The 19,802-nt window shown below is 36.7% G+C and overlaps 1 protein-coding gene across 9 annotated transcripts in view; it reads left to right on the top strand.

The window, feature by feature from the left end:
• PTBP3 (polypyrimidine tract binding protein 3) overlaps window positions 1-19,802 on the top strand; it is a 90,555-nt gene that overhangs the window by 34,985 nt on the left and 35,768 nt on the right. For 3 of the 9 annotated variants that reach the window (XM_086315975.1, XM_086315971.1, XM_086315973.1), the window contains 3 exons: window positions 8,027-8,196; window positions 10,547-10,693; window positions 18,726-18,890. In XM_086315975.1, coding sequence (XP_086172101.1) covers window positions 8,027-8,196; window positions 10,547-10,693; window positions 18,726-18,890 — 482 coding nt within the window. Of the gene's footprint in view, window positions 1-8,026; window positions 8,197-8,830; window positions 8,911-10,546; window positions 10,694-18,725; window positions 18,891-19,802 lie in introns of those variants that run through there. The other 6 variants (XM_086315977.1, XM_086315978.1, XM_086315976.1 and 3 more) reach the window with 4 other exon arrangements.

The following is a 19,802-nucleotide window of genomic DNA, read 5'->3' as shown; positions in this document are numbered from 1 at the left end:
AACCCGAGTCTCCCACACTGCAGGCAGACTCTAACGTCTGAGCCACCAGGAAAGCACCCAAAGTTGTGCCTTGCTCCCCTCCCTCCTGTTTCACCATTAATAGGAAGAGACTAAGTTAGGGCCCACTCTGTTTCTTGAAGGGCAAGGAAACCACCTCATCACCAAATGGTTCTAACAGAAAGGGAAAGTGAAGTGAAAGTGAAAGTCGCTCAGTCATGTCCAACTCTCTGCAACCTCATGGACTATATACAGTCCGTGGAATTCTCCAGGCCAAAACACCGGAGTGGGTAGCCTTTCCCTTCTCCAGGGGATCTTCCCAACCCAGGGATCGAACCCAGGTTTCCCACATTGAGGGTGGATTCTTTACCAGCTGAGCCACCAGGGAAACCTGTGTGGATAACAACGAACTGTGGAAAATTCTTCAAAAGATGGGAATACCAGAACACCTTACCTGCCTTCTGAGAAATCTGTATGCAGGTCAAGTAGCAACAGTTGCAACTGGACATGAAACAATGGACTGATTTCAAACTGGGAAAGGAGTACATCAAGGCTGTATATTGTCACCCTGCTTATTTAACTTATATGCAGAGCACATCATGTGAAATGCAGGGCTGGATGAAGCACAAGCTGGAATCAAGATTGCTAGGAGAAATATCAGTAACCTCAGATATATAGATGATGCCATCCTTATGGCAGAAAGCAGAGAGGAACAAAAGAGCTTCTTGATGAAAGTGAAAGAGGAGAGTGAAAAATCTGACCTAAAACTCATTCAAAAACCTAAGATCATGGTATCTGGTCCCATCACTTCATGGCAGATAGATGGGGAGACAGTGGAAACAGTGAGAGACTTTATTTACTTGAGCTCCCAAATCACTGCAGATGGTGACTGCAGCCATGAAATTAAAAGACGCTCGCTCCTTGGAAGAAAAGTTATGACCAACCTAGATAGCATATTAAAAACAGAGACATTGCTGTGCCAACAATCCATCTAGTCAAAGCTATGGTTTTTCCAATGGTCATGTATGGATTTGAGAGTTGGATTGTAAAGAAAGCTGAGCGCCAAAGAATTGATGCTTTTGAACTGTGGTGTTGGAGAAGACTCTTGAGAGTCCCTTGGACTACAAAGAGGTCAAACCAGCCCATCCTAAAGGAAATCAGTCCTGAATATTCATTGGAAGGACTGATGCTGAAGCTCCAGTACTTTGGCCACCTGATGCGAAGAGCTGACTCATTAGAAAAGACCTGATGCTGGGAAAGATTGAAGGCAGGAGGAGAAGGGGAAGACAGTGGATGAGATGGTTGGATGGCATCACCGACTCGATGGACATGAGTTTGAGTGAACTCCAGGAGTTGGTGATGGACAGGGAAGCCTGGCGTGCTGCAATCCATGAGGTCACAAAAGAGTCAGACATGATTGAGCAACTGAACTGATGGGATGAATGTTTGTATACCCCTAAAATTCATATGTTTAAGCTCTTATCCCCAGAGTCTTTGGAGATGGGCCCTTTGGAATGGGGTTCACAAAGGGATTAGTGTCTTTTTAAGAAGAGAGCTTGCTTTTTCCTTCCACCCTGCCATGTGAGGACCATGTGAAAAGGTGGCTGTCTATAAGGCAGGAAAAGAGTCCTCACTAGAAAGTGACAATGCTGACCCTTGATTTTGGACTTCTATTCTCCAAAACTGTGAGAAAGTAAATTTTTATTATTTAAATCACCCTGTCGTATTTTGTCATGGTATCCTGACCAGGTTAAGATGGATCTCAGATGAATACTATGAACAGTTTTAAGCCAGGAAATTTAGATGAAGTGGACAAATTGCTTGAAAAACATAAGTACAAAAGAAATAGAAAACTGGCTTCCCTAGTGGCTCAGACAGTAAAGAGTCTGCCTGCAGTGTTGGAGACCTGGGTTTGATCCCTGAGTTGGAAAGATCCCCTGGAGAAAGGAATGGCTACCTACTCCAGTATTCTTGCCTTGGAGAATTCCATGGACAAGGGATGGGCAAGCTTCCATCCGTGATGTTGCTAAAGTCAAACACAACTTAGTGACTAACACAAATAGCCCTATGCCTGTTTTAAAAATCAAATTGGTAATTTAAAAATTCAGGTGAAGTTTTCTTTTTTGTGGTCATATGAGTCATTTGTCAAAGGTTGTCAAACTGCATTTAAAATGTAGGTGGGTTTTACCGTATCTAAAATCTGCCCTAATAAAGTTAAATTTTAAAAAAGATCCATATTTCTAGGATAGTTTTTTTGGTAGATCCCTTCACTTTTGAGATGGGAATATATGAATTTTTTAAAAACCTCTTCCACTTTTATCTTTGGAACATGATTAATATAAGTAGCCATTCAGTTCAGTTCAGTTCAGTCGCTCAGTCGTGTCCGACTCTTTGCGACCCCATGAACTGCAGCACGCCAGGCCTCCCTGTCCATCACCAACTCCCGGAGTCCACCCAGACCCATGTCCATCGAGCTGGTGATGCCATCCAACCATCTCATCCTCTGTCATCCCTTTCTCCCCCTGCCCTCAATCTTTGCCAGCATCAGGGTCTTTTGTAATGAGTCAGCTCTTCACATCAGGTGGCCAAAGTATTGGAGTTTCGGCTTCAACATCAGTCCTTCCAATGAAGACCCAGGACTGATCTCCTTTAGGGTGGACTAGTTGGATCTCCTTGCAGTCCAAGGGACTCTCCAAGAGTCTTCTCCAACACCACAGTTCAGAAGCATCAATTCTTTGGCACTCAGCTTTCTTTATAGTCCAACTCTCACATCCATACATGACCACTGGAAAAACCATAGCCTTGACTAGACGAACCTTTGTTGGCAAAGTAATGTCTCTGCTTTTTAATATGCTGTCTAGGTTGGTCATAACTTTCCTTCCAAAGAGTAAGCGTCTTTTAATTTCATGGCTGCAGTCACCATCTGCAGTGATTTTGGAGCCCCAAAAAATAAAGTCAGCCACTGTTTCCCCATCTATTTGCCATGAAGTGATGGGACCGGATGCCATGATCTTCATTTTCTGAATGTTGAGCTTTAAGCCAACTTTTTCACTCTCTCCTTTCACTTTCATCAAGAGGCTCTTTAGCCTTTAGCCTCTTAGTTTAGTTCTTCTTCACTTTCTGCCATAAGGGTGGTGTCATCTGCATATCTGAGGTTGTTGATATTTCTCCCGGCAATCTTGATTCCAGCTTGTGCTTCCTCCAGCCCAGCATTTCTCATGATGTAAGTTAAATAAGCAGGGTGACAATATACAGCCTTGCTGTACTCCTTTTCCTGTTTGGAACCAGTCTGTTGTTCCCTGTCCAGTTCTAACTTTTGCTTCCTGACCTTCATACAGGTTTCTCAAGAGGCAGGTCAGGTGGTCTGGTATGCGCATCTCTTTCAGAATTGTCCACAGTTTATTGTGATCCACACAGTCAAAGGCTTTGGCGTAGTCAATAAAGCAGAAATAGATGTTTTTCTGGAACTCTCTTGCTTTTTCGATGATCCAGTGGATGTTGGCAATTTGAACTCTGGTTCCTCTGCCTTTTCAGCTTGAACATCTGGAAGTTCACGGTTCACATATTGCTGAAGCCTGGCTTGGAGAATTTTGAGCATTACTTTACTAGCGTGTGAGATGAGTACAATTGTGCAGTAGTTTGAGCATTCTTTGGCATTGCCTCTCTTAGGGATTGGAATGAAAACCGAACTTTTCCAGTCCTGTGGCCACTGCTGAGTTTTCCAAATTTGCTGGCATATTGAGTGCTGCACTTTCACAGCATTGTCTTTCAGGATTTGCAATAGCTCCAACTGGAATTCCATCACCTCCACTAGTTTTGTTCGTAGTGATGCTTCCTAAGGCCCACTTGACTTCACATTCCAGGATATCTGGCTCTAGGTGAGTGATCACACCATCGTGATTATTTGGGTTGTGACGATCTTTTTTGTACAGTTCTTCTGTGTATTCTTGCCACCTCTTCTTAATATCTTCTGCTTCTGTTAGGTCCCTACCATTTCTGTCCTTTATCGAGCCCATCTTTGCATGAAATGTTCCCTTGGTATCTCTAATTTTCTTGAAATCTGTAGTCTTCAGGAAGCCATTCGGTAGCCATTCACGAAGTTTCTATCCAAAAGTACAAGATTTATTCAAGTTAAGTATTTTGAATGCTTATTTTCATAATACAGTTTTCAGAAAGTCTTTAATCTTTCATATAGAGAATAATTTGTCAAAGTTGCATATTCAATACAGTAGAATTTCCTTGTTTCCTCCTTAATTAAATTATGATTCCCTATATGCTTATATATGCCTTTCCATTTTTAAATTGTTATATTTATCAAGTCTTTATAACCTTTTTTGGGTCATCTAGATGAGTAGTTCTTTAGGTTTTTAGATTTCACAGTCTAATAAAATTTTGAATTAATTTTGAGCAATGTGTTAATTTTGCAAAGTTAGGACATCAAGAGGAAAAAAGCCACTGTTGTCTACAGTTTTCATTTTAGCACCAAAAAAAGTAGAAAGAAAATACTTTCCAGGTAAAATAAGCTCTCTTAAGAAAATCAAGACATATGTTGTTGATCTCTTTGTAGTGGACATTACATCTAGCATTTAAATATTAATGTTGCTGCTGCTGCTAAATCGCTTCAGTCGTGTCCAACTCTCTGGGACCCCATAGACGGCAGCCCATCAGGCTCCTCTGTCCCTGGGATTCTCCAGGCAAGAATACTGGAGTGGGTTGCCATTTCCTTCTCCAATGCATCCATGCATGCTAAGTCGCTTCAGTCGTGTCCGACTCTGTGCGACCCTATGGACAGCAGCCCCCAGGCTTCTCTGTCCATAGGATTCTCTAAGCAAGAATACTGGAGTGGGTTGCCATTTCCTTCTCCAAAAGAAAAGGATGAGCAGTATCTTATTAAAGATGGTATTCTTATACAAATCAAGTTCCCAAATGTGTTTCATACCAGTGTCCTGAATATTGGAGGAATAAAAGAAAGACCTCACATTTAGATGAAAACAAATGATCTGGAACTGGTTGCTAATATGTTACCAAACAAAAACTAGTTACCTCATTAGAATGATTCTCTAACAAGAGAACCAAAGGCAGAGAAAATATGCTAACATTGCAAAGAATCCTGCATTTAGGTTATATATGAGGATGAGTGGCTTAAATGAGAAGGTTGCTTAATTTGGGGTTAGATATTGTGAGATCTTTTTGACATCTCTAGACATAGGCTGGATTATAAACTGTATATCTTGCTGTGATATAATTTAATTTTCCAAATACTCATACTACAATTTCCAAGTACTGTTGTTATACTCATTTTATAGGAAATGAATATAAGGCTCAGTTATATCAGAACAAGATGTCTGATTTTGTAGGCCATGCTTTTAACATAGCAGAGACTTTTATAACACAGAAGAACTAAAAACTTGAATTGGTTATGTATATACTTCTTGATAAAAAGTTTGTCACGATTGGTTTTTATTTGATAGTGCAGTTCAGGTTCAAGTAGCTTGTGTAGGTATTCATTTTATTTCACACGTGGTTTTGCAGAGATTATGAACACCTCAGTTAAAGAAATAACCTTCTTAATGTTCATTCATTTATTTTGGATTATTCTGGATAAACTTCTAAAAGCCTTTGCTCCTTAGGATGGTTTTCTAGTCTTTTAACACCTTATGCTGGTTAAGAATGTACAAGGTTGTGATATTTTTGTCTAGCCATCTAGGCTTACAGAGAGGGGAAGTGCAAAAAGGCACTTTATACTTTTCCAGGAGGTGATAGTTTAGCATTTAATTTAGTGACAGTATTATCACTATAATACTGTATACTGACAGTATAATCCTCATAAATCTGCATATATTCTGAAAATTTATTGTCATCATCAAGTTGCTTAGTTTTTTTTCTAGGGATGGTAACACACTTTGAGATTTTTGTGATTAAAAAGTTACCTTTAAACTTAAGTTTGAATCATGCTCTTTTCACTTCCTAGCTGTGTACAAAAATTATTTAATCTCTGATCTGTTAAATCTCTTAATCTCTTCCATCTGTTAAAGTTAATAAGATGTAATTTAATGTATTTTTATATGTCAACTCCAGTGAGGCAGTGTAAATGAAAACAGCATGAAAAGTAGAAATTAAGGATCTTTTTAAGTAGTTGGAAGCTTGTCAGGGTTTTTAGAACAGGATAATGACATGACATATACATTTAGGATGATAAGATGTTAGATCTTAGTGGAAGTGGAGGGAGTGAGACTAGAGGAAGGCAGAGTAGAAGTTATCGTAGATCATAGGGATCATAGGTGAGGTGACATTGAGAGTCGAGATGAAAGTGGAATCAGTTATTTTGGAGGGAAAAATCAGTGTTTCATGATGATTCATGAGGAAGGAGAAGGAATCTTTTTGACTCCCAGAAATTAAATACATGATTTCCAATAAGTATTTGTTGATTATTTTCCACACACTGTCCTAGGCATTTGCTATATACAGGCACAGACCTGTAAGGACCTCTTGGAATTGATAGTATTGGTAGGATGTTGCCTGCATTCATGAACATAGAGAATTTGGGAGCAAGTGCTAGTTTTGGTATTAAGTCAACCTGTTTACCTGTAAGCAAGTGGTGTTCTCTGCCATAGGAACGGGTACAAAATATTGCCAAGACTTTTATGTGGTCCTCATGAAATTTGTTTATTTAGGGTCACAGACATATGACTGTTTTTTTAGTGTTTTAGAAATTTTTCTAGTATTTAGAAAAATGGTAATCTCAGGTGTTTGGAAAGATTATATTTTTCTTCTAATAGTGCTAAGTATGGTGAAGTGAGGTCGCTCAGTCATGTCCGACCCTTTGCGACCCCGTGGACTGTAGCCCACCAGGCTCCTCTGTCCATGGGATTCTCCAGGCAAGAATACTGGAGTGGGTTGCCATGCATTGCTCCAGGGGATCTTCCCGACCCAGGGATCGAACCCAGGTCTCCCACATTGCAGGCAGATGCTTTAACCTCTGCTGCTGCTGCTGCTGCTAAGTTGCTTCCGACTTCCGTGGGATTTTCCAGGCAAGAATACTGGAGTGGGTTGCCATTTCCTTGAGCCAGTATTAAAAAAACAACACTATAATGAAACTTTGGCTTTTAGATAATTTGCATTTAGTCTTACGTGGTGCTATTTCTGGGGAAGAAAAAAACCTTCCTGAGTCTTATGTACATAAATTTGACTACTTGTTACAGGCTTGTCAATTCTAGTTACTGTCAGTGTTAAAACATAAGCTTTAAATAAAATTTGGCTATAAACTGGCATACTGGATTACAACAGTGGTTCTCATACTTTAGGTTGCTTCAGAATCGTCTAGAGAGCTTGTAAAAACACAGGTTGCTGGGATGTTTCTGATTCAGTAGGTCTGAAATAGGGCTTAAAATTTGCATTTCCAAAAGGTAATGATACTTACGTTAAGAGCTGCCTATTATATCATAAAGAATAGGATTATCCTAAGGAAATCACAGTTTAGCTTCTGAAAGTACTTTAAAAAGTGAATTGGCAAAAATTGTATAATGCCTGAGAAATAAACTTACTTTCATAAATGTGCATCTCAAATTTAAATCCTTGTAGGGTGTGATAAACATGAAATTTTTATTACCATCTATCCTAAAAATTTTTATTCTGTTTAATTAGTAACAGGACAAACTAGAAAAGCATCTTTTAAGATACATTGAAGATAATATAAGTATTGTTTTCTATTCATAACAAATAGTTTCCCATTTAGAGGTTTTTGGTACCTCAACATATGTAATTCATATCCAGCACTTTTGCTTGAAGTTAAAAATCCAAGTTCAGTTTTAAAAAAAATACACCTGCAGTGAAAAATTTTAAAAAACCCACTCATTGAAAAGTGGATGGTTTTGTTTTCAACTGTCTTCTACTCTTCTCCCATCAGCCCCGTAGTTCCTGAATTTCAAAACCTGAAACGCTTGGAAGATCAAATGTGATGATATGGTTAATGTAGTATGTCAACCCAAATTAGTTTCAGTAATTAAAAAACAAATCTTGTATTTTTTAGCTAATGGGAATGACAACAAGAAATTTAAAGGAGATAGACCTCTCTGTTCGCCTTCCCGTGTTCTCCATCTTCGCAAAATTCCAAGTGATGTCACCGAAGCAGAGGTCATATCATTAGGTCTACCGTTTGGCAAAGTAACTAATCTTTTGATGTTGAAAGGAAAAAGCCAGGTATGTAAGTTTTAAAGATTGACCCACAATTATTATTTCTGGGTGTTAGTGAGAAAAAAAAAAAACAAAACACTTTGTTTTTAAGGGAATGCCCTGGTAGTCCAGTGGTTAGGACTCTGTGCTTTCACTGCCAAGCGTGCAGGCTCAATCCCTGCTGGGGGAACTAAGATCCTGCAAAGTGCCGCCAAAATTTAAAAAATGAAAGCTTTTTATTTTCTTGAACTTTTTTTCTAAATTTTATTCTATTTACATAGCTTTTAAAAATAGAACTTTTTAATGACAGGAAGCAATAAATAAAAATATTATATAGGAAACAGGATTCTCTCTTATTTATTATCTTGACCAAACATATTTTACATTCTTAATTACAAAATGGTTTATGAAAATATCCTGTGATTATCAGAAGAGATCAGATTGTTTACCATCCAAGATTGGATAATGATGTCTGATTCAGACCCCTATCTTTAGTAAACTATTTATTTAAATTAACAGCCTTGTTTAAGGTAGTTGAGGTTGTTAAGAACTGGAGAAGTTAAATAGTATGTCTTAGTATTCAGTCCTTGTGTTTATACATTTTTCTTACATCTTTTAGAGGTAGTGTAGGCACTTGGATCTTAATTTTCTTTACAGATGCCACTATTGAGACTAGTATGGTTCGCAGAGTTTGAAAAGAGCCAACACAACCACGTCTAATGGCTGTCTGATGTCTAACAGGCACGTGTTACATACTTATTATGTTTCATGTAGTATATCCTATATCTTATGTCAAATAACTGAGAGGCAGCAGGCAGTGTCACAGTTTCCTTTGTTTCTGCTATTGGTTCTAGGTTTATATTTTTCTGTAGTGCTGATTGCTGTTAATTGCTTGTCTTTTGATCCTAAATCCTGTTCAGAAAATACCTTGTTAGTAATTTACTTCAGCAAGAGATTCTGATGTGAGTCACTATAGTAGTACTTGTCGGCATAATCATTCCATGGTTCTTGGGAGTGTTGAGGATAGAGTAAGGGTTATTTTCACCAGCCTTTCTGTGGGTAGTGATTTTTTATTTTCTCTTCATCCTACATTATGGAGGTTGATCCTTGGCTGGATACTTTGGGAAAACATAAATAATTCTTTTACTGGACTCCATGTGGAAAATTTTATTTTTACATATGAATTTTTAGGTTGTATATACATATAGGAATGATTTCCTGACTAGAATCACAATATCCAAAGACATTGTTCAGCCTTTCCTTTGTGTGACGTTGCAGGAGTCTCAACATTTAGTAGGGAGTTTGCAGGAAGAGACTCTCCCCATATGGTGAATATTATTAGAATACAGTTTACAAATTCTTTGTTGAAAAGATGACTTTAAAAAACCAGATAGTTAAGAAATACTGCCATAGCTATTTTTGTTACCTTGATCATTTTTATCTACTTCTCTTAGAAATATTAGAAAAACTGTATTACTTATACAATTGGATAGCAGCTTTAAAGTGTATCACAGACATTTGTACCTTTTAAATACTGTAAATGACTTAAAATCTGTTTTATTCCTCGAAGATAGTGATTTGGATCATGAGTTCTTCCTGTACTTTAAATTGGAAGTGTTCTTAGAGGTAGTCAGGGCTCAGAACTGTTAGTATATGTTTTATCTTCTTAACCATTGAGACAGGGTGATAAAATCTGCCACCTTAAAGATCTGTAAGTATCCGATTCCTGTCACATAAGTTAATGGGAATCATGACAGTGAGGAGAAGCCATAAACAGAATAAGACATGAATACTAAGGAGCTTCTTCCATCTCAGTTCTTTTTAGTTTTCAAGTAGCTAATATCAGTACAGTGATTACCAATAGCCAAAAAAGGTCACTTGAATGACCCAAATCAAATCAATATTGACTTAATGTAGGATGTTCTCCCATTTCCCTAATTTGTACAATTGAGCCTTGGCACATGAATGTTCTAATTACATTCATAAAAAGGCAAAGGAGAACAGATCATTGGAGAAATTTTTAGGAAGAAACTGAACGCATCTATTTATAGTAGTGATGCACATACTTATTTTTGCTTTTTTAGTTGTTTCTAAATTTTAGAAGAAACAGAAGTAAGAAGACCAAAAACCACACAGAGTCATTTAATCAACTGTCAATTTCCCAATCCCAAATCCTTTATTGAACCCAACTTTTGTCAAATATGTTTTCAGTAACTATCAGTGATAGAGTTTGAAACGAAAGTCTTTTCATCCCCTTGAGGGTAATATGACTTCTGTTAAGAATGCATCAGTTTTAGATCAGCTAGAATGACAAAATAGTTCTTAGCTGCCTTTCAAAAACAGGAGCTTTCACTTTACTTTCTTGTGTTTATTGCAGGCTTTCTTAGAAATGGCTTCTGAGGAAGCTGCTGTTACTATGGTGAATTATTACACTCCTGTTACTCCTCACCTTCGAAGCCAGCCTGTTTTTATTCAGTATTCCAATCACAGAGAACTTAAGACTGACAATCTGCCTAATCAAGCTGTAAGTATTAATGTCATTTATAAAAATAGTTTTAAGAATACATGATATAATAACTAAGTTTCTATTTTTAAGTGGAAAAAAAATCATGTGTTTTTCTTCATCATGAGATGCTCTATTGATAAAGATTGTATATATAAATTCTTATCCAAAGACTCCAATAAGAAAGCACTGCCATTTGAAACTGTGTTTGAGGATATGGCCTTAGAAATGGCAGGCAATCAGTTTTCCCTTGAAACTGTTTCCATAAGCGGGGAAAAAGTACATTGTTAATGTCTCTTAAAATTTCAGATCTAAAGGAACTATGGAAGTCAATCCTTTCTTTTTATAGAATATGTAACAAAGGCATTGAGAAGTTGAGTGGTGATCCTATTGTTATAATAAGAATTTATATAAATATGTTCATTATATGATTTTAACTCTCCAAGATAAATGTGGAATATAGAATATGAACATTTCTTACCATACTGAAACTTTTTTGTCTTTCCAGGTTGATTTTTTAAGTAGTTAAAATAGTAATTTGAAGTAATTTAAGGGTAGGAAAAATTTATCCATGAAGCAAGTACATTTTATTTTATTTATTTTTTTTTTAGCAAGTACATTTAAAAAAATAGGTTTTATATTATGCTGAGAGCATTGTTTGGCCCTGATAGTCTCACCCTAGGCAAAAGAACTCCTTCAGCTCTTTGTTTCTGTGTTGAAAGTCATTATAATACAAGCTGCTGAATTTAAATTATAGTTTTCCACATTTTTAAAAACAATGACATTTCCTGCATCCAATCCTTAACTTATTCTAAGACATATTAATGACATACAATAAATTATCTAAACTTGAGTAAATGAAATGTTAGATATTTTTAAATATATAAAATTTTTAAAGTAAAACATTGCCTTGTAAGTAGGATACATGCTTATGGTAAAACATTCAGACAATCCAGAAAAATAAAAAACAAAAGACAATCCAGCTACCTAGGTATAACTGATTAACATTTTGCAAACATTTTACTGTGTACCCTTCTCTATTCAGGTTTTGTCTATGTATGTAATTTTACACCAGTGGACTCCTAATGTTTTAAGAGCTATTATTTTTTCTCTACAGTAGGTCAGTGATGTTTCATGAGAAGAAATACACAATTACTTCATACTTTTTATTTTACTTTTTATTACGTCATCATTTTTAAATGATTGCATAATACTTGCTTCAAAAGGACAGCCATAATTTATCTAGTTTCTTGTTAATAGACATTGAGATTGTTTGCAATGTTATGCTTTTACAAATAGTACTATAGTAGCATTCTTATATATCTTGGCACAGTTGCGGCATTATCTTATAGTTTTTGTTTCTGGCAACAGAATTGCTGGTACTTAGCCTATGTATGTTTTATGTTTTGATATACATTGCAGTATTGCTTTCTGTAAAGATTATTTGCTGATTCAGGGTGCCACTGATAATATATGAGCAAGCGATTTTCCTGTCCATTTTTGTTAATATGATAGTTAACAAATTATATCTTATTATTTTACTTACTTTTATGTAATAACTTGTGACGTATTTACAGTGATTTCTGTTAATGCAGTTTTCCTCCCCATTTTTTCATTTGTGATAAAATACGTATATGAGATTTACCATTTTAATCATTTTTAAGTGTATGATTCAGTGGCATTCCCTGGTGGCTCAGACAGTAAAGAATTTGCCTGAAATGAAGGGGACTTAATTCACTCTCGGGTCGGGAAGATACTCTGGAGAAGCAAATGGCTACCCACTCCAGTAATCTTACCAGGAGAATTCCATGGAGAGAGGAGCTTGGTGGGCTACAGTCTGTGGGGTTGCAAAGAGTCAGAAATTACTAAGCTAGTGAATAACACTTCAGTGGCATTAAATACACTCACATTGCCCAACCTAGCACCACCATCCATCTCCAGGACTTTTTCCTCTTCCCAGACTGAAACTCTGTACCCATTAAATACTGACTCCTCATTTCCCCCTACCCCCACTGGCAGCTGCCATTCTGTTTTCCGTCTCTGGATTTTGTTTGCTAATTCAGTTTTTAAATTATTTTTATGTAAGAGTCAAGTCTCTTAAGTTGTGTTGTGATCTCTGACATGGGTACCATACTCATAAAAACCCAGTATAGCAAGATTAAAAAGTTTTTTCTACCTATATTTTCTTATACGTTAATGTTTTGGTTGTCTTTATTTTAGTGTTTAAATCTTTGTTAAGACTGTTTTGTGGGTGGAGAGGGAGGCTAGGGTCTTTCACTTACTCCACTGACCAGTTTCTCTTTTGTTGTGGTTGAGTAGCCCATGTATTATCCACTCATGTAAAACTTGTCCTTTGTCATGTTCTACTTTTCTTTCTGTACACAGGCTTTGCCTACTTAGAACATGCATAAATATACTTGTTAGACATGACTGCACATTTTGCTTGCGTGACCTCCATCTGCCCTCACGTGTGTGCTGCTCACGTGGTATGCAGTCTGTGTCTAATCTGGATTGCCTTTTGGATTCCGTTCTGTTCCGTTCCTGTTTCAGTGTCCCTGTGGCTTAACCTACTGTAGGGCAAAGCTCAATTCTTTCCCCTCTCTGTTGAGAAATTAAATGGATAATAGGTTTTGTTTATTTCTCAGGATATATTAGAATTATTTTGATAACTCCTAACACCCCCAAAACACAGTTGAATTGGGTTGATTTTATAGATTAATATGGAGATAGTTAACATATCTATATCGCTAACTAATCCTTTTGAGGAGGAAGTTATATTTTATTTCCTATCTCTCAGTAGAATTTTCAGTTCTCTTTTGTATAAGTCATGCAGTTTTGTCATTAGCGTGATTCCTAATTATGTTTAAGTCTTGAAGAAGAAACAAACAAGTTAATAAAACTCTTAAAGACTGGATTATTCTAAAGGGAAACGGTGAGAAATCCCAGTTGCTTGGCAACCAAAGCCAGCCCAAATGACCTAGTTTATTCTTAGATAGCCTTGATTTCTTCCCAGTACCCTTGCCATTTTGTTACTTTTGTCCATTTTTTGCATTGACTTTTGATAAAATAATGGTTTTCTTTTATTCAGAGTCCTACAGAAAAGCTGAAGTCAAAATTGAAGGTACCTGTTTACATACATATTAATGAGAGGTACCAGATGTTTTTTATTCTGACAGCCCTCAGAAGCTGATAAATTACTGTTTCATTCTCTTTTCTTCTCTGAATAGCAAGATATCCCAAAACATACTTATGGACATACTTAGCAGAGGGCCAGGTGAATATCAACTATTTCCCTCCCTTGCTTTAAACTAAAATTGGAGCTAAAAACTTTAGATGGTATTTTTGAGGTGCAGCATTTGAGAAATGGTTGTATTAGTAGCAGTCATTTTTGTATAGACAGTTTTTCTTGGTCTTGTAGGTAGAAATTTATAAATTTGCAAAATAATGACCACGGAAAATTTTTTCCTTAAAATATTTCCCCCAGAATCATCAAACTGAACATTTAAAGATCTGTGAATTTTGTTGTATATTCATTTCTATCTCAACTTTAGAAATACCTTCTTTATATTTTCTTCTACTGCTGCTGCTAAGTCACTTCAGTCGTGTCCAACTATGTGCAACCCCATAGACGGCAGCCCACCAGGCTCCCTCATCCTTGGGATTCTCCAGGCAAGAACGCTGGAGTGGGTTGCCATATTTTCTAGGCATATTTAAATTTTACATGAAGTATATATACGTTCCCAACCTCAATAAGTATTTGTTGGTTTTTCCATCACAATACTGCTATTTCCTTTACTACTAGTTAATGTAACCATTCCAGAGGGTTTGTGGCTGAAATGTTGAAAAATTATCTCCCATAATAAGAATTCTGCTGCCTTGTAATGTTTAGCATCAGATACACAGAAAATATGTCTTCTTTGTACCTGAACTGTCTCTTCATATTAAGAAGACATTTCTTTTTTCTCCCCCTCCCTTTTCTTTTGTCCTCAGTGAAGCATGTCCCTCTACTTTTCATTTTCTTCCTTCAGTATTTTTGCCTAATTAAAAATTGAAACTAGAGTTACTTATTAAACAAATCTTTCTCAGATTTTTATTGTCAAAATAATTTTTTTTGCATGCCTGCTATGCGGAGACTTGTACTCAATGCTCTGTGAAGTACTAATGCGGAGTATATTGACAACTGTAGAATGATTAAAACAATATATACCATATCTTCTCATATTTCTGCAACATGATGTCTTTTATGCCAAAGAAGAAGGAGTGGAGGAAGAGAAACAGCAACAATAGCAACAATAACTGTAATATAGCAGTAGTAAGCATACATATAGAATTATTTAATAAAAAGAATTGATTGAATGATTGGTAGATAAGGAAGTAGAGTCAGTGAGGTTGGGAATTCCCTGGCGGTTCAGTGCTTAGGACTCCACACTTAGTACTAAGATCCCACAAGCCACACAGTGTAGCCAAAAAGGTTACATTTACTTTCAGTTATTCAGGCTTAGTTTTGATAGGATGATTAAATCTTGAATAATGGTTCCTTTTTCTCTCCTGATGTGAGAGAAAAAGGAACCATTACTCCACTGAGAGCCTCACTGTGTTGATGTTTTTTCCTGAACATTCTAAAGTTGTGAGTAACTGCTCGCTGGTTGTTCAGTAGGTTTAATATGGTAACTGCTCGCTTGTTGTTCTTTAGTCACTAAGTCGTGTCCAACTCTGTTGCGATCCTGTGGACTGTAGCCCGCCACGCTCCTCCATCCATGGGATTCCCCAGGCAAGAATACTGAAGTGTATTGCCATGCCCTCCTCCAGGGGATCTTCCCTGCCCAGGGATTGAACCCAAATCTCCTGCACTGGCATGTGAATTCTTTACCACTGAGCCACCTGGGAACCCCTCAGCTGCTAGCTAAATGTGAATAAATTTAAATAAATTAAAAATAAAAAATTCAGTTCCTCAGTTGCACTAGGTACATTTCAAGTGCTCACCAGCCACCAGTGACTAATATCCAATATATTGTAGATGTTGAATATTTTCATTATCACAGGAAATTCTATTGAACAGTGCTGTCTTCCATGTCTCTACTCAACCTTTCGTGTGTGTGTGTGTGTGTGTGTGCGCGCGCATGCGAGAGCAGTTGATACAGATACAATAACTACTTTAATGTTCTTGTTTGCTAATTCTAATCCCTGTGTTAATTGAGTCTTTTTTGAATGACCTCCAAACCTCATCATTGCCTATTTAAAGGCTTTAAGTGGGACTGTGAGCCAATTTTCAAATTTAAAAGCAGTACAACCCTGTTTTCCAAATAACATCTTCCTGGAGAGCCCAGTATAAAATAAGATAAACTGCTACGTGTGAAGCAGAATTGGGGTGCTCAGTATCACACACTTGACTTTACAGGCGCATATGTATTTAATGATATATTCAAATTATTCATATATTGTTCTCAGAGATGATTTGGAAACTGAACATTTGGCAGTTCGAGTATTACTTGATACATAAACGTCTTTATATGGCATAAAAATGTTGTTAAACGGTTTAAAAAAGAGTTGTATGTAAGTACAAAAGTGGAAGTTGTTCAGTTATTAAGCATACAGAAAAGACTGCCACTTTTCAGAAAGACGTTTATTTTAATGTTATTTTTCATAACAAAATGTTAAAAAGCTAGTCATCCCACTTTTGAAAGGTGGTATAATAAATAGTAAACTAAAATTAAAGTCATGAAAACAAAATAAATGTTAATATAAAATAACAAAGAACTGTGACACAATACTATGATCTTTAAAATTTCAAGTGAATATAAGATGTAGAAATGAAAGAATCTGCATTAAAGTGGTGGGATGTTTTTTCATTTTTTGGCATAAACATTTTATTCATTATCACTATTGTTAGGAAATTATAAGTACAGAACACAAGATTGATTAAACTTGCATTTGATTTCACTAATTATTAGCTTAATTATCAACCATGCTTTTTTCCTCTTCAGTTTCCCCTTTTCACTTGAATAATTGTTTTAAATTTTGAGGCAGTCAAAAAATTTTTAAAAAGAGTCGTAAATATAATACGAAGACATTCTGATTACTTTGAGGCATTTGGGGAAAAACTATTAATCTGGCCTGTCTTCATTGGCCAAACTTGTAGTGTGCATTTCCTTCAAAGAAGGATATTCTTTTACAAACCAGAATACACTGGTCAAAATCAGGAAATTAACACTGATGTATTACTTCCCTCCAACCCTCAGCCCGGATTCAAGTTTTGCCAGTTGTCCCGGTGATGTTTGTTCTAGCAGAATAAGCATTATTCAGAGTTGCATGTTCCATTTAGAAATCATATCTTCTAGTCTCCCTTTATCTGAAACAGTTAAGTTCTTTTTCTTTTTTTTTTTTGCTTTCATAACCTTGATACTTTTGAAAATTATGGGCTACTCATCTACTAGGCTATCCCTCAATTTGAGTTTGTCTGATGTTTCCTTGTGATAAGATTCAGTGTATGCAGCTTTGACAGGAACATCACAGAAGTAATGCTCTTTTCTTCTCATTTCATCATATCAGGTGGTACATAATACTTTCAATTTGCTGCGTTGCTGATGGTGTGCTCTTTGATCACTTGATTTGACTGCTGTTTGCCTGGCTTCTCTAGTATAAAGTTATGACTTACAAAGGGGGAAAGAAGAGTATTTGACGGGAGGTACTTTAGCAGTGTAAATAGACTGTTCCTTATCAATTGTCAATTTTTATCAGCCTGTGGACTTGCAGGTTTCCTGTTTTATCTGATGGGTTTTTATTTGTTACAATCACTATTTTGGTTCTCAAATAATGCCAGTGGGAGCCCCTTTCAAGCTGTCTTCTGTGTCCTTTTGGCTTGCTTCTGTTGTTCTTTGAAAACTGTTTTGCATTCTGATACAAAACAACAACAGGAAAACCCCACAAAACTGGAAATGTACACTCATCTTATGCTTTCCTGCTCCAGTTTTAGACCTAGACATTTTTTAGAGCACCCTGGTTCCTTTTAATAGAGCATCATATTTAGAAACTTTTCTGCCTTCCTTTTCTTGGGTTCTGACATCTCATACCAGTCTGCCCCTCCGTTGAACTCTCTCCCTACTCGAATTATCTTTACTACATTGGCTACCTATTCCCTGCGGCTGCTTTTGTTAGTTGCTAAGTAGTGTCCAACTCTTTTGTGACCCCATAGACTGTAGCCCGCCAGACTCCTCTGTCCATGGGATTTCCCAGGCAAGAATACTGGAGGAGTGGGTAGCTATTCTCTTCTCCAGAGGATCTTCCCGACCCAGGGATTGAACCCACGTCTCCTGCATTGCAGGTGGATTCTTTAACAGTGAGCCACAGGGGAAGCACCCAATTCTCTGTGGCCCTCTTCTTGACTCTCCCTGAGCTCTGATAATCCTGGCTAGGCTGCTCTCCTCTGGATAGCTTTCTTACCCTTGTTATGCTCCCCAGGTTCTGACAGCCGGCAGTGAGCCACCCACTCACAGATGCCTTGCTTACCTTGTTCGGGCTCAGGTTCCCCTTGCCAGGCAGATGGATGCCTTCCTCTTTTTGCTCAGGCTCTGATGCTTCATGCCAGGATGCCCTCCCTGCCCCACTCTGAACCACCACAGCTCTTCCATGTTTATGCCTATCATATGCCACCCAGAGGTTTTAGAACTCAGTTGTTCAGAGAGGAAAAAAGAAGAGGGATTTGAGTGATTTTTTTTAAAGTGGTCTTTAATGTTACTTTCACATTGCTTTCTTCCCTTTTGTCATTAAAAAATTAGGATATGAAAGTTGTATACAAGTTTTCTTTTTTTGGCTATAGTTTTTTCATTTATTCAAGTAAATTTAAGCAACTCTATTAAATATTGTGTCACTGTGATAAGAACACAAGACTTTTGATTCTTGACTGATTACAATATTAGGATATATACATCCAGAGAAAGTTCAACAGATATGTATATTTTTATTTAACCATAGTACTTCATATTAATTTACATCAACTAAGGATTGTATAATGTGTCTGTGTAACCACAAGTTCTCGTTTTGGATTGTTACATAGAGAGCCCAAGCTGCACTGCAGGCTGTCAGTACGGTCCAGTCAGGAAGTCTGGCCCTTCCTGGAGCGCCTACCAATGAAGGCACAATCCTACCTGGGCAGAGCCCTGTGCTCCGAATAATTATTGAAAACCTCTTTTATCCTGTTACCCTGGAAGTTCTTCATCAGGTAAGGAGGAACACTCTTAACGAAAGCAGAGTCAAATACGACCTCTGTAACTTTTAATGTTTTCCGTCTTTAGTTTTTCAGGTTGTTGATTCTGGTTAATATATTTACTTAAATAATAAAAGTCTTCAGCATCCTGTTTCATGCAAGGAATAGTGTCAGTTAGAGATAGTTTTTGAAAGCCTCCTTTTTCTAACCTAAATACTTGATTTAAAAAGGTGTGTAAGAATTCTGTGTTTTTATACCTAAGCATGAAAATGAACAAAGCATAGATTCCTATAAAGAAAAAATTGGTACTAGTTATTTCTGAGAAAGTAACGTCAATATAGAAAACAACAAATTTATTTCTATAGATTCCTCCATACATTTGAGCACTTTTATTTTTAAAACTTTAAAAGGAAGATGTGAGTAACTTCACATGTAGTATGGAAGTATCAAATTAAATACTGACTCTCAACATAACTTTCATAGACTATCCATTACTATGTCTAAACCGTCTTGATAAGAGGCAGTGTACCACATCATGGCCTACTGTGAAGAGATGGAATTTAAGGCAAGATCTGTCACCTAGTTATTACATAATTTTGTAATGAATAAAACTAAATCTCCGATAATTGTTGAGTATTGTAAAGAATAATTGAAGAACCAGTCAGAATTCAAGCCTCCTGATGCCAGCTCTAGTATTCCATTTCATTATACTTAACCTATATATAAAAATTATTTTAAAACACTGAAACATATGCTTATTTTCACATTTATGTCTCAATATATATAATATTAAACAGCATAACCCTAGGCCAATTTAGAATCATTTTAACTGTTTTCTAAAACTTTGGGTTTGTACTACTGAATGAAGAGTCATGGGGAGTCGTATGTGTGCACTTATATCTAAGAATTGACATGTATCCTCTCCTC

This window comes from Bos grunniens, chromosome 8, assembly GCF_055505025.1.
Source record: "Bos grunniens cultivar Pamir isolate PY7600 chromosome 8, Bosgru_T2T1.0, whole genome shotgun sequence".
In the NCBI taxonomy this organism is placed as follows: Eukaryota; Metazoa; Chordata; class Mammalia; order Artiodactyla; family Bovidae; genus Bos; species Bos grunniens.
This window is presented reverse-complemented; position numbering and strand designations above follow the sequence as displayed.